The 16,291-nt window shown below is 41.8% G+C and overlaps 2 protein-coding genes across 3 annotated transcripts in view; both read right to left on the reverse strand.

Moving 5' to 3' along the window:
* The window catches only part of LOC135497056 (zinc finger CCCH domain-containing protein 13-like), a 42,340-nt gene extending 30,479 nt beyond the window's left edge, over nucleotides 1–11,861 (reverse strand). Inside the window, exon 1 of one of the 2 annotated variants that reach the window (XM_064786724.1) lies at nucleotides 10,856–11,861. In XM_064786724.1, coding sequence (XP_064642794.1) covers nucleotides 10,856–10,964 — 109 coding nt within the window. In that variant the 5' untranslated portion in view covers nucleotides 10,965–11,861. Of the gene's footprint in view, nucleotides 1–5,960; nucleotides 6,564–10,855 lie in introns of those variants that run through there. The other variant, XM_064786725.1, reaches the window with a different exon arrangement.
* A 4,217-nt stretch (nucleotides 11,862–16,078) lies between these two features.
* The window catches only part of LOC135496698 (tetratricopeptide repeat protein 38-like), a 10,006-nt gene continuing 9,793 nt past the window's right edge, over nucleotides 16,079–16,291 (reverse strand). Inside the window, exon 11 of the mRNA XM_064786166.1 lies at nucleotides 16,079–16,291. This exon is cut by the window's right edge and continues 272 nt beyond it. The gene's annotated coding sequence lies outside the window, so the exon portion shown is untranslated.

A 16,291-nucleotide genomic window follows, 5' to 3' on the forward strand; every position in this document is an offset into this window, starting at 1 on the left:
CCCATATGGTCCACTTGGTACCGTATCGATCAGCATAGAAATGAAACCATCGACCTTTCGTTTGGATACTGTATCGCCATGGACAATTAACTCCAATACAGTTACTTGCAACTAACCAGTGTTAAATTGTGCCTGTATAGGCTATTGTTCAGATCATCGATTGGTCCATTTGGCCCATGATTTATATTCTAATTGGTATCGGGTCTAATTACTCCATCCATCCAAGTAATGTGTTCGTCCTAATTACCTGGTACATTCAGGGCAACACAATGATATATGCCAAGTGTACGACGCGTTTTTGCCTGTAAGTTGGACGGTGTACAATACATAATGTATAATTTCAGACAATATCTTCAGATCACCGTCTTCCCTCCTCATTGATTACAAAGAGGAAGGGACGCATCCCCCAGAAAACCACAGGAACCACCAAGAAGTAACCTGGTTACTGAATGACACTGCATTCAAACGTGCGGTCGAACTACCATGCAGAGCAGGCGGTCAGTGTTGGTGTTCTGTCATGTTCCATCAGACCAACTTCATGTTAAAGGAACAGAACAGGTGGGAAGTATGTAAACTCCATCAGTTAGATCTTCACAACAACAAGGTAAAGATTTGCTGTATCGACCCAACGGAAGAGTGCATTTCTACCAATACCTTGGCAGATCGAACGCAGCGGCTTCCATCTGATCATCGCCAAAGAGCAACCAGGTCATATTTACGACTTATCGGAGCCTCCTGGAGACACGGACTTTAGGATTGACATACAACGCCGAAATATCAGCATGTCTCATACACATTATCGAGAAATGTGCGCTGAGAACTAGTTGTGGACCAGCAGTTGAAAAACGCCATAGACGAAGTCTAGATACAACCTGTTTGCAAGAAGAACCAGATTATCTCACAACCAAAACGCACTGTAGACCGTGGCAATGTTTGGTAGCGAGCTCTGTAGATGTACATCTTTCTCAGCAAGCAAACTACGAAACAGCCTCTCCATGCCTCACTACAGCGTTGAGAATGATGAATGACAATGCGACTTTGTTGGATATTCATGTCGAAGAAGTTGGATGAATGGGTAGAAGACGTTTCTATTCGAGGAATTAAAAAATTTCGGAGAGTGTTGAGCATTACCGAGTAACATTAAGACATTGACAGATACAAATGAATGTCGTTGCTTTATTGCAAACATTTCAAGCTTGGAATGACGGAGTGGAACATGATTGAATTATCCAGAATGTAAACATGCTCATCTACCGGTTCAACACGATTCATGGCTTTCGTCCAATGAAGAGCTGCAAAAAAGTCTCCCCTTGGTGAATTACCTGACGGCAACCTCGACAAGTAGTAGTGAACATACCGGAAAACATTCAAATAAACTATGGCGATGGAAACATGGAGTATTCCGTGATCGTTTTTACATATCAAGTTATCACAATTCTTGTCTCAGTTGCCACTGTTTTCTTTCGATCAGATCTATGGTCACGTGTTGTTGATATGCCCTTATATGGCATCTCATCGGGATATCTACTGCGCTCATGTGGCCATTTCAACAAATCCCTCCAGCAAATGGATTCGGGCTTTGAAAATGTCATACCAATATCTATTATACTCTTGATACGGGGTCGATTGTGTTCAACTTTAAGAGCATGTACTTTACGTGGCCATTGATTTCAGGTTATAAGAAGTCCGCTTTGTAGTAAATGATTCAGAAATACCACTACTCCTACGAGATGAAATCTATACTTTGATCAATCAAAAAAGTGGTTGGAGTATTGGTAAATGATGATATCAACATTGGAATTTCTCTTTTTCGATATAAATGCGAAATTAAAATAATATCTGGGCGTTTTTCTGTATAGTTATAAGTTAGAAACGCCCCAAGGCGTATAGACGATTTCTATCAATCTTGTGCTGAGCGTTCAAGAAAATAACAGTTTTCCCATTGTACGTTATTTAACTCAGACAGCAAAATGAAACATTGATAGAATAATAAAGTAGAATTACAAATACCTTGTCAAACTGCCTGGTGAAATATAGGTAAGAGATATAACAACAACGAAATCTCTGCCTCTTCAATACACCTCCACAACATCCGATGAAGCATGTTTTTGCCTGGGATTATAGTACAGATACTGTACAGCAGGCACATGAATGTCCACCTTGTAATCACGATGCGAATAGGACCGTGTCTCCCGCTGGACAGTTCTCAATACTACAATCATTGCCCGTGCCTCATTCAGCAACGAGGATGAACAACTCCCAACCTTATTGTCGGACGAGTCATTACGATGGGAATTTCATGGGAGTCTACGGCTATTCGTGTATGAAAGCCCGGTTTGTGCATCAAAACACAAATAATGACATTTACAACACCCTCTCTCACTGATGACCTGTTCTTTTGCGACATTGCCAAGGGTTAAATTACTATCACCGATACGTTAAGATCCAAATCAACAGTCCGATTAAATAATCCATTAGCGAACCAATAATACTTACAATGTGACAACAATATACGATATATATATATATATTGATATTTTGATCCTGTATAAAAACCAATACATATTGATTCCATATCAGGTTCTTTTCTGGGCGGAATGCACCAAAATGACTTTAATCTAAGAGAAACTGGCCAAACTGCATCATTTCAGTGCCTGAAGGTATCATGGCGTCAAAGTCAAAATGCTTTGGGGCTGATGATGTTTACGTCGAATCAGGACTTTATGCAGAGAAATCCTCTTCCAGGTCATTGTTTGAATGCGTCAAGCATACTGACTGTAGGGTAACAGGTGTTAGATGAACTGCATTGGGTTCAGTCCACACAGTTCTGACCATGCATACCAAGTGAACGACATGTGATGATTGAAATTCAACATGTCAAGGTCTATTCCGTGGATCACGAGCTGCCAAGTTCAGCTTTATGCAATGATATATGGAAAGAGGGAAAGCATTGTTTCCTGGCTGTGGTGGAGACAGTCATTATTAGGTATGCATGCACCAAACATCAATTCAGAGAGGTCCTCTGCAGAGAGTCTGTTATGAGAGAGGGACACCAAAGAAATAGCTAGGGTCACCTTCTGTAGTGACCAAGTGATGGTGGAAGTGTAACTTCTCAGGGAAGTTCTGACTCTACGTTACCATCATTACATGATGGCAACGTAGGGAAATACTTTAGGAGTATCCTCATGTAGGCTCAGATTGCTATAAAATCGCTTCTCGTAAATTTCTTCAAAAGCAATAATGTAAGGCATATAATCTCTTTGAAATATTTGTCATTTCGAAAATGAAAGAAACACACTTAAGTAGATAACAATAAATCTAACAAGTTTAGGAATCTTCAATAAAGTTATGGAATTCCCAATTGTGTTGTATTGAATTTATTTGAAGAGATGAATTCAATATAGAGCCAAGTGTGTGATGTTATCGATATTATTGTGGTGAAGTGGGCGTTTAAGTTCTATAGCTCGGGGAGGGATGAATCTTTAATCAAATTGATAAATGTAAATAAAAACAGACTCAGGTAGATATTACTTTCTTCTCATGTTTATTCAATTGCATTGCAGTTGTTTGGACGGCGTGTCTGATTGTCCCGAGAGAAACATATTACAAGTGGGGATCTAGTCAACCTAATGATGATGATGATGATGATGATCACGATGAAGATGACGACGACGATGAAGATGAAATGCTGAAGCTCCAGTGATTTGTATAAATGTCTAAGTGTCTGACTTTCCCACGGGTTAACTTCACCCGTACGACATCCCCTCCAGCTCCACCGAAGGCAAGTTACAACTAATTACATCCAGTGATGATTCTTCGTTCAAGCTTTGTGGATAAAACATACCCTTTTCATCATATTGCACCAAATTCTTGGTAACTCTCTACTATCAGGCACATGTTTCCACAATATGTGATCCATAAGTAACGCATCCAGTACATCAAACTACTGACAAGATGCCAGGAGATAAACACCAAAGCATGGTTCGATTCGTGGGTTTACCTGAACATGTACAGTTCCCAATACTACTGAGTGGATATGAGAGATCAGTTTCCGAAGCAAACTTTGGGAGACTACCGAACTGAGATGAATTCATCATCACTGGTGTAGTTAATAAGACTTGAGCCAATGACAAGGTCTCATCTTCTGTCACATGCAGGCCTGTCCAATCATGAGCGATAAATTTAGCCTGGTTCAACTTTGACGAAGGTAAATATTAGAATAAGCGTGCTAATATGACCAATCCCAAAGTGTCACAGTCGCGAGGTCCATCATTAGCATCAATAAGCTGTATTTACTGTCGGACGCTAGAAACCGTGTAAAAACCGTCTGCGATACCATGTATATGTAATAGCTGTATTTGACGGCACCCTAATGGGACGGATGTAACACTTATGACAATCAACAAGATAAACTCGATAAATTATTGCATGCGGCGATATTTATGAATATGGAAATATCACCATGTGTTTGTAGTAGCATTGAACTTCTGATGGTTCGTTTAAAAATTCGAGTATAAACATAAACTTGCTTGAACCAACCTAAAGTACCTTACAATTTTATGACCCTCATTTCGGATGTAATTACTAATCATAATAAATAAGGCGCATCAACTAACTCGTAACTTTTGGTGCAAAGCCCCTGGGTAGAGTAGATGACGTTATAGCCATTCATTGTAAAGTCCATCTGCCATGTCTGTTTTGCACAGGTGAATTGGCTGTACGTTCTACAACAGCCATCCCCGACATCATGTCAACAAGCCTTTCAGTCCATTGTCCCACACTCGGCTAGTTTTCACCTTCATTCATATGTATTTACCAACCCTGTCTTATTGCACAACAAGTCGTGATGGGGTAACCATGGAGACCTACCAAACTTCATCAGCAAAAAATACTCTATGTTTCAACAAAAAATATTGCGCTATTTGGTCTTACAATGGATGTTGTAAAAGCTTTTTTCACTTGATTCCTTCGCCTAGTAGGAGCACTTCATCACCAACCAATGAGAGCGTCATGATGGACCTCGGAACTGTTCTCATCCGCTGACTGTCTGCTCTCAAAATTACAGCTATCAGGTTGTCTGGTGGTTGTCATTTGTTGTTGATGAAATGCTCCTAGTAGACACTAATGCTTGTTCAGTATCGAAGTTATTTTGCCATAAATGGGTTCATGCGGCACGATGGAGTGTGAAAAACACACACCAGTGATGGATACTTCCCTCGACTCAATTCCATGTGAAACATATCTACTATTCCCTGTCAAGTATCGTGTACGCTAATTTTTTTTAAAATTGTTATATGTTGGTACCATTTGGCAGTGAACTTTGTAAATCATTGAAGGCGACAGCTTGGCCTAGACAACCATTTCCAATGTTAATGTTGTCATCAACATATGGTCTGAATATGACAGTAATGGCTTTGTGTTTTTATTAAACATACCCACTTTGGGAAAAAAACACGTTGCTTAGTGCAACTACATATTGTGTCAGAGTTTATCCTCTCAGTCCACCACAACAGGATGCCATATTCTTCTCAAGAGTCTATAATGCAGACTATATGTGTCTTTGATATTTACATCATATAGATTACGTCAGTGGCAGAAATATACGAGGTTGTACCATGTTTGTCGTTGTAGTGTCACAACCATCACAACCACACGGACAACCACGACGACAAGCATCCTCCAACCGTTTCTACCAACAAGAAAGTTGCGAACAATTCTCATTCAAGCCTCATCGTTGATTCACAACCAGACACTAACATAGCAGCAAAAGCACAAGGACGAGATAAAAATACCCTTGTTACGGCGCCTAACATGACTAATGTTCACCCCGAGCTATATTTTTACGATAACTTTCAAATGTAACTCATCTTTTCAAAGGAATTGCCAAAACGTTTCCACGAGATATCAGTCCACATTGTTAACAAATGTTACCATAGTGACATGAAGAAACATAAACTTACCAAAGTTATCAAATCGAACGCCCTTTACTCTCCAAGTCTGAATAACGAATTTCCCGCCATGCTAACACATAATCCTTGTCAACAGAAGAAACTGTTCATGTACTCCGCGAGGTTGTTTCGATACTGCAGTCTGCTTTCAGTTTAGAACCAGCATGCTGTGACGTCAATGGCTGCGTTACCTGGGATGATTGCGAACAACTCTCTGGTCAAACTATCCAGAGAAAATGTTCAGTAAGGACTGTGAAGACTACTGAAAGTGAAGACCACGGATCCCAACCAAGGCATCACAAGTTGGACGACTGCTACAGCTGCGTGGATGGCTACCAAATGAATTAAATGCGAAGCAACTGGGCAGAGTGTCGTACCTCCTTCGTGTGGTCCAAGTCCGGTGTATTGTGTCGACTGTTTCCGTTCCTGACAGTTTCCCTCGTGGTTGAGGGAACACTAGAAATACGTGTGACAAGCTTCTTTGTATTTAAAAGTTTTGGTATCTCTAGTTGTTTATTGAAAACTGGAAACAATGAGATATAAGGAACAACCAAAAACTTATCAGATACGAAGTTACACCGAAGACTGGAGGAAACTTCTATACCTCAAGGTCGTCGTATAAACTCGTCATGACTGCAGGCCTCAAACAAAGTTGGTTGAAAGTTCAGCCATCGAAACAACCTGATGTATTTGTGATGCTGGTCGTATTCGTTGACAGATCAATATAGACTGAAGTGATTGATTGTCCTGCGACTTATTGCAGCTCTCGCCATCTATACCATAGCAATCACATTACAGACAAGAGAGATTAGTGGTAAGTGATGAAGGATGGAAGAGTGGTCGACCAGCGGTTAAGAAGACAAAAACACGACAACGATCTCGCGATTGATTGATTACAAAAGTTGCGCCACCTCCCGGTCACCCGGATCACATTTCAAGTGCTCCGGGTGGAATTCAGCCCTGGTAGTCGTAAGGACCATCTAAGCAACACCCAAGCCTACATCACATAGTCATAAACGTTCTCTCGAACGTTACCATCAATTTTTAATGTGGAACACCTCATCCGTTTGCTCGTGCAAGAGCATGATCAGAAAGAGCATAGCATTCGCGTCAAAGAGCCACCGGAGTAGCGACGGCCCGTTTGTTAGACTCGGCTCAGCACTCGATATCTGAGCTTTCATCATCAACTACAAAGTAAGCAGTTGAGACGGACAAAATCCTGAGAGGCTTTAGGTGGAAGAGCTGACGTGTACAACTATATCACGGACAAACATACGGGGAAGATCGTTAGAATTCGAGTAGTGAAATGGTTAGTTATCTCAAGCACGTCCAACAACCGTTTAATAATCGCGGTCAAATAATAACTTTGGTCCATTCCTCACACTAGTAGGATGCTTGTTCCGAAGTTCTCTAAATTTTTTCCAGATTTATCCGACTTAAGTCCGACATAGTCCAACTTTCCCTGAAAGGTCGGATTTCAAACTTTTGTCGGATAAACAAGCAAAAAGTTAGAGAAACCGTTGAGAAGTCGAAAAAAGCCTGCTTCTGGTAAGAGACGCTGGTATTTCAGAACCTGGCGTGTCCAGGATGCATCGACAAGACCTCAAGAACAGATACAATATATCAAATCGTCATCACGATCTATAAAAACTGTTACAACAAACCTTAAACGACCATTGCATGTTATAAACAGTCCATGGGTCCTTTTGATGCTGTATTTACCAACTGAACAAGTAGTGATTTTCTCATTACATACGCACAGGAATCTGGTATCAATAGCAGAGAGTACAAAATGCGTCAGTCCATTAGCCATATCGCCTTATTTACTCAGTGATATCTCTCATATTGATATGAAAGCGGCGGTAAAACCAATTTGGGGACTTTCCTCCGACAATAGTGGTCAGTATTGACAGTTGTTTGTGTGGTTGGTTTATTATTGCCTTCGCAACAGCGGGACGCTGGCCAGCAACAAGGTAACTGGTGAATCGACACATGCGGTAAATAAACTTAAGTATGGCTAAAGGGGCATGGGGCCAAATGGCCAGGTAAGTCACATGAAGTCGCCGAAAGGTGTCACTACTATCTGACAGTCTACTGCGCATGCGGGGTGGCTGCTGAGTGGCTTCAGTAGAGGTGCAGTTTATACGTCCATGTTCGTACATAAGCCAAGGTCAGCACTGGTTTGATTCATAAAGGGGTTAACATTACGCGTTCATCACCGATGAAGGTACACAAACATGAAACAGAGCAATAAATCATAGCGTTCATTCGATATAATATTTATTAAATAAATGGATCAAACGGGAAGGGAAGGCAAACGGTCACGATTAATCATGGCAGAGTCACTGGCGGTAATGAATTGGCTGGTGTTGATGGTGGTCCGGGATGTCGGGGAGCGTTTGCCGGGCTTCCATTCGGCACATGCCCAATAGAACGGCTCCTACCCCATTCATCATTATCCATTGATTGTTCAGGGATTCATAGCTAGAGAAACCTAAATGAAAGACAAAATGGTCATTTGGCCCTGTCACACAAAACTCTGCCCATACTGAGCTTCAGGGCCTTTCACTCTTATGAGGCCTGGAGCAAGAAACTCGCCATGGTATCCGATGAATTCAGCCAGGCCCTCGGTGGTTCTCTGTGGTCAGGTTTGCCGACAATGGCAGCGAATTGACCTCCCGCCTCCCCATCTTATTTACATATTTACGATGGAGTTTAACGCATCAGTTACCGAATACAACTACCAGAACTGTTTGTACACATTCGCTGACTCATATCAGATATTTATATCTCTCGAATATTTGTGTTATTCTAAACACTGGTTGTCATGTATCTAATTTTCAAACGTTTTGAACGCGTTCGTTGCCTGGGGGAGGGTTGTAGCTCCTTTGTAACCGTATTATGTCCCTTTGTCAGTTTTGTCACGAAAAATATTTCAAAAAACTACTTCTCGAAGAACACACGGTTTATCTATGGCGTTGTTATTGATGAAAACAAACAAATAATCCTTATTTGTTCTGTCATACAAACCAACTTTCCGACAATTACATGTATTTTTCTTTTCATATGACTTGTATTACATTGTATCATGTGAGGATGATGATGTCATAGTGAGTGATTGCCATTAATTAGACGAAGGGTGCAATCATTCTAATGTTATAATATACCATGACAATGTATTACACAATGATACACAGTAGAGTATAAAGTGTCGTTGCTGGGGGGCCGACACGTGAGAATCCACAATAACTTTCTTTCAGTTTTCCTATGGCAACGACTTTACATTTCGAACATGATGCACTGATACCAGAACAACAGAAGTGAAATGTACCTTTACAAAGTAATAGCCAATGTGGACATGATTTTTACGGTCAAATAGCACAAAAATAATTAGCCACTGCGTCCGGTAATGCTGTGGAACATTAGGTACATATTGGGTTGTCATGACAATCGTCTTGTTGCTGCCTAATCAGACATTTCAATTATATAGCGTTAGGATGTGGTTATTGTCGGGAAAAGGTCCACAGTAACATTCACCTCGTCCGATTGAAATCCATGATGATGGGTTGTTTAATATGAATGATGTGCATTAGTCATTAACTTACAAAGGTACATGTAATTCGGTTTCATTCGTATCATCGTCTTTTGTTCCCGACTGAAGCGTGAGCCTAATCCCTCAACACCAAACAATGGGGACAGAGGGCTGTTCTATGGATGGGCCGCCCCACTCACTACACTACTCGATACCCTGAGGAGTTGAGTGTAGGCAAAGCACCCTTTCTCCGGCATGTCTGGCAGGACACTCCACTTTGCAATGTCGCGAGGAAAAGACATCCTTTATGTGCTGAGGGACAGTAACCCTTACATGACGAGATTTCCTCATATCAAATATCTCGCCAAGGACATTTGTGCCATTGTACACCTGATCACACAAAAAAACATCAATATCACACATTTCTAAAGGTCAAACTGCATGTATTTCATTTAAGGTATCGACTGAACCGCCTTTTTACCTGCGGCGGGATCGAATTAACTTCAAATATTTACTGAAAGATGAGCAGTCAGTGATGACTATTTCTATTGATAATCTATTTAGCCAATGGTGTTTGTGGACCTGGCACAATTGCGGGTTCATACCCATATCGACGTTTAAATAAGGATCAACGTGCATGGCGTTTATCCTGCGTCCTTGGACCATATATAGGTAGAGATCAGTTGGCCATCCCAAGTCCCCGGAAATCGCCGGTATCTGTCTGTGCTATCTCACAGTATATCAGCACTGTACAAGAGCACTTCTCTCCCCAATTCTAAACCAACTAACTACTCAAACTTAGCATATTATTCACAAGCGGACCACCACCTCGGCTATGGTTTTACACCACGGCTTGCACCCATGGTACCCGAGAGGCGGTGTAACTAACCAACATTGGTGTGAGCCGTTTATTTCTTGATTTACATGATTTATAGCTTGCATCGTCTGATGACGTTGGATTGTTTTGTAACATAAAAAAGAAATTACCGACCAGCTCCTATGCTGTACTATCACTATATGGAGTCTGTAAACTCCAGGCAAACTTATGCTGTCACAGTTAACAGTAATATACTGCCAGAGGTACTTTACTGACGATGATAACGCAGGAAAATCCTCATTTTCGATGTAAATTGTTTGATTGTGGTGGCACAATCATGGCTCATTATCTTATTTCCGTCTCGACTTAAAAGGGTAATGGTATCAATATAGGTGCAACCATGACTGTAATACTTCTGTGTGCACCGATTTGAAACATGGAAATAACTATGTAAGAGAGTGATAACAGAAATGCATGTGGCACTGGGTGAAAGGAATTCGTTTCTCAGACCTTTTTATAACTGGTCAAGTGTTAAGCGGTAGATAAAGATTCACTTACCCCCGAGTACGAGCCCAGCCATGTTGAAATGTATGACAGTAATAATGACAGCGTAGGGGATGACATTCCCACAACACCGACACAACCAGGGGTCACCTCTCACAAGCATCGTGAGAGCATCAAGACATCGGTATATCCTTTAGTTGTTTCGATCTCAAGAGGTAAATCCGTTTCCTGTATCACTCTAAAGAGGTTAATCCTTTTGTTGTTTCCGTCTAAAATCGTAGGTTCTTCTTCACAAGTGTGTCATTCCAGCGAGGGAAGGGGTAACACCAGTGATATCTAATCCACCCCTGTTACCATCAGCTGAACGTCGAGGCTTTGAGAATGCACAAGCACGATTCTTAGTGACTCTACAGAATCATGCTGTGGGTCCAAGAGACATCAACAGAAAGTCTATCCGAAAATGAAGATCTGTATCCAGGAATGCTACTATACATGCTATGCAACTCTGGTGCTATACCTCAAATCCAAGTAGCCCTGGAGATAAACAAGAAATGGTACTGGACCAATGAGGAATAAACCAGCATTCTGCTCCTATCAAGAATCATAATCTGACTACTGACTCGTGCTTATTTTTTTCATATTCTTGGGCGATATTCAAATAGGAATCATCATCATAAATTTTCAGTCAAATGTGATCCTGCTGATCGTTAGCAATGCTTTGTAATACTGTGCCGCAGATCTAAGAATGGAATGGTATATTCAAACGATACAAAAGATGAATCCTGTCACAAGATATAGACTTTTGTAATCGAAATGGAATTCTATCTTCCTGTTTCATCCAAGAATGGTGCAAATAGTCCACATCATAAACAGCAGACAGAACTTTAGATCATGACATCAAAAAAATGCTGGCTCAACATCCACACTCAAGCTGCTTGTGATCATCATCCTAGGAACTCCAATTGCTCATAACCACATCACAAGTCAATCGCATCATAACCTGATATTACGAATGGTCGCTAGCGACGAAACAGCGCGTTGTTAACACGAAAACTAGGTCCGTCTATTTCGGGTCCATCGAATACACTGTATGTGATAATTGCTGTCGAATACTATGGTATGTGATGCTTCTTGTGGCATCCACGCAATAATTTGGTCAATCCTACAAATTTCTTCGAGAGTTGAAGTCGTCCATCACTCTATCTGAACAACTCCAGTCTTCACCACCGAATATGGACACCTCTCGACCTAGCGTAACTTCACTGTGAGTTCAAGCACCTCCACCATCGACGTTTCCAGGAATGGCAGCAAAAACCACCGCCACCCTTTATGACTCCACTTGCGCACTGCATCGATTACCACAGGCGATATTAACACTGACACGATCGCATGGAATGAATGAACAGTTATCATGCTATAGAATGGCTAAAAGGGAATACCATTGACTCACTTTCCTCCACTTCATCGAATGATGAGAACTGAACGACTTTGTCAAATGACATTGATTTGTTTGAAGTGTTTTTCTTCTCGTTTTGATGTTAACTCTTTGCAGATTGTACCTCTGACTGTGATGTTGTGGCAGACTTGGATACTTCTGTATGTTGATCAAGATAAAATATCAACCATTAATAGAAAAAGTCCGGCCCCATCCATCAGAGGTTGGAACGGATTTCCGACCTTTTGTTGGGTAACAGTGACCACTGTTTCGCAACACCATAACTCAGAGTAAATGAGGACGTTAGCATCAGCAATAATATTGTGATAGGCAGTATATAGGGTATGCCATCGCTGGTTACGACTCTACAAAAGAGTCAGCCTATGACTACAAAAGTTGGGAGGGCCAATGATGATCGATCAATATCAGTGTCAGTGATCATCGGATGAGGAGGGGGGGGGGGAATAAATGTTTTTTCCACAAAAGCCTTTTGGAAGCTGCAAAGCCTTCGACACTCACATGAAGTAAGTCGACATAACGGATATCTGATGGTAACCTCTGATCGATATTGTTACACTCAGAAACGTGTTCATCATCTGGATCTCATGTTTCCCTTTGAAAACCAAGTAACAAAATCACCGTTTGATCACATTCCTCCTCAACTGATTTCCAGCGAAATCTGATTACAGTCGTTTCAAGATCGATCGTTTAAGCCTCAAATATGTAATATCTAAATGGATTAGATTTGAATATCACGCAATTTGCCTCATTTTGTATCGGGCTATAATTATTTATATTGAACACCGCCCAGTTTTGACTCACCATTTGAATTGCATTAGGTAAATTGAGTGCAATCTAGAATAACTCATGCTTAATACATGAAAAACAATGTTTTATCCGAAATCGTAACACTAATTTGCAAGTGCGGAAATTTCACACAAAACATAGCAACATGAATGAATTACTCGGACCTGTTGACTAGATCCAAGGCATGGCATTTATGTTGGCGGTACATTCTGTAGACTTACAAGAGAGAACTCTTATTACCATTTCTTCGCTATTGACAAACCCCCTGGCTCACGTTATCAAAACACGCGGCATGGCAATTTTACAAAAGAGCTCGTGAGCCCTCAACATTACAACGTAATATGATTATAACCACTACTCGATCGATACATACCACAAGAGAACGCCATGCGATTTGAATTAGACGTCTGATCCGATTTCATCATTTGCCAAGAACTAAGCATCATTTGAAGTCGTGCAATTAACATTCTCACTGGGGACCAATAGTAAGAGTAACCGAGATCAATGAGCCTTTCATTTAAACCCAATGGTTGGTCCATCGATCATCTTTGCCAGACTTGTTACATCCCTTGCAGGTTTTCGCACTATCCAGCCATGCTGATGACCTCTCTCAAATCCTTGATGGATAAATGTGTGATGAAGAACCCGCCACGAACATCACTACCCAAAGACGGTAGCAATCATGTCCCTAACGCATCTTCTCACTAACCTAGTTACTGGCTAGGATAATGGCCGCCGCATTAACGCTTCTAAGCGAGGCGCTTTGATGCTTTGATGTTGACCCCGGCGTCTAATGGGTTGACAATTTTCTTCAGGAACCTTTCAATCCAGGCTAAAGGATGATAATGTTTTATCTCTTTAACCCGGTGTAACGTTTTTTTCTGAAAGAAGCAGAAGAAGGCGGCTAAATGATAACGACGACTTGTCATGTTAGAGAACACGGAGAAACATACTAATCTAGTTGCCAGCGTTCCTCTTGTTACCCCGACAATCCAAGATCTCAACCACTTCAGGCAAGACTTCGGAGAGATCGTCTCGGAGTCATGTGTTTCAGGATGAGCGCTTCCTTAACAGCAAGTATTGCGTAGATATAAGTACTTCTACCTCCAAGGCTTGATCATCGGACAACTTGACCCTATGCTGGGTCGATGCCCTTGGCATCGCAGTTCCAGACGAAAAATGGAACCCTGGCCGTCGTTGATCAAGACTACGTAAGGCTACTACTACTACGTACTACACTGTAGACCAATTTACGACCCGGCATTCTACTTTTACATGGTTCCGTGTCGATTAAACCTTCATCGCCAACCTCTCTATCTCAGTGCAGACCAGTACTCGAACATGTTCTAAGCGTTCAAGAGTGGTTCAGTCGAGAACTTGAGAGGGAAGTCTTCTCATCTACTTGGTAGGCAATTCTTGACGCTAATTGAACACGCAGCCCCACAGTCGAAAGCATTTCGACGTGGTCTCGAATGGCCGCCGCTCGTTAGCTGCTTGGTTCAATAAACCTTTAAGAGATAGAATCCAACTCCCTTCAAACCATATCCTCTTTCCAACCACCAACCACCTGTGGCCCTAATTGGACAACAAGATAGAAAGACTGAGACAATACTAGTCATTCACCCACTTCTCAGTGGATGACTGTCCCACTCTCTGAGACAATACTTTTCCTTCGCCCGCTTCGATGTGGATGACTGTCCCACTATGCTAGGTGGATGACTGAGACAATACTTGTCATTCTCGATGTGGATGACTGCCCTGCTCAGGTTACTGCAAGTAATTCCTCTATCAGTATATCATCCTTGGAGCAAAACTGGTACCGGGGGCAAACACGAAGTGACTATGTATAGAAGGATTCGAATGATGTCACCATACAGTTAGCACCAACAGAGTTGATAGGAAGGCGCCGCACTACGCACATCATTCTGGTCTTCAGACCACCGAACCCCACCCCAACGGGCATCACATATTCGTTTCGAGATCATTCAAAGTATGGCCTCTGATCAGGCTGAATTCTGGCGCTGTGTGTTGGGACCACAAGAAGAAGTCTTCCCTTGCCACACGAGCAAAGACAGCGCAATGAAGCAACCGAGCTACTCTGCATGCCCCGAACTCGATGTTATGGAAGCTACTTTGGAGTATGTAATTAGGCTATCCATACCCTACATCATGACATGTACTCCTTGATAATCCCAATTATAATACTGACATCAAAATGCATCATCCCCAAGAGGCTCCTATAACGGGATATCATGGTGTCTACTCATGCACAGGCAATTCACCGCGTCCAATTAGGTTTCATTGGGTCAAGTAATCACCCGCATTATCGCTCCCAGCATCTTAATGGCAAGTCTCAATGCCAGGCTCATTAGCCGAGCGCCGTCACGAACGCTCGTCCCATGTTTTGAATGACCGGTCAGCCATGTTGCAAACGCCCGCAGACTACAAGCAGGCCACAGTGGCGCTACCGTATTCACCAACAGAGCAGTGGCGCAACTATTGAAGCAAGTCGAATCGAATGCCACCTCATCAGACAGTTCCTCAATACACGCATGGTTTTGATACTAGCAAAGCGGGAAATTGTTTTGCATCTTTAAAACTCGAAACATAGCTGCGTGCTCCTATAATCATCAGAGGGTGTCATGTTCATCTCCTGATATATATCTTATGAATTCACTTTGCCAATATTGTAAAAGGGCATAATTTAAAGACCTCTTTGAAACTGAAAATGGTACAGATGGCACAAAAGACGCCATTCTGTCACGCTTGTATGTGAAATGAAAACCTGAAAAATATGTCCGTTGTAACAACGGCTTCATGTAGTGGGTAAGACGGTAAGGATCAAGTGGCGAAGGTTCCGAGTTCGAACCCGCTCGAGGACTATTTTGCATTTTTCATTTTTTTACCGCAAAGCCTCGTGAAATAATGCTTTTACCGGACAAATAATTTAACATAGAACAGCAGGCCGTGAAGGACGGGTGAGAGATTCCGGCCAGAGAGGACTCTGGTTTGAGCAGCAACATATAAAGATCACGTGACTGGTGAATTTGTTTTATTACCTCCTTTCAAAACGATCGAGGAGACCTCCAAATCAGACCTTGCCGAGACAATGAAATGCTATAAAGCCGCATCTCCACTGTTGATTTTATGGACAGATGTAAGTCACAAGTGGTCTTTTGGTAGACTTCCGGTCAAGCCTGAGAAAAGGGGTTAAGGGTCATTAATTTAGACTTGAGAGGATGTTTATT

Source organism: Lineus longissimus, chromosome 12 (genome assembly GCF_910592395.1).
Source record: "Lineus longissimus chromosome 12, tnLinLong1.2, whole genome shotgun sequence".
NCBI classification, from domain to species: domain Eukaryota; kingdom Metazoa; phylum Nemertea; class Pilidiophora; order Heteronemertea; family Lineidae; genus Lineus; species Lineus longissimus.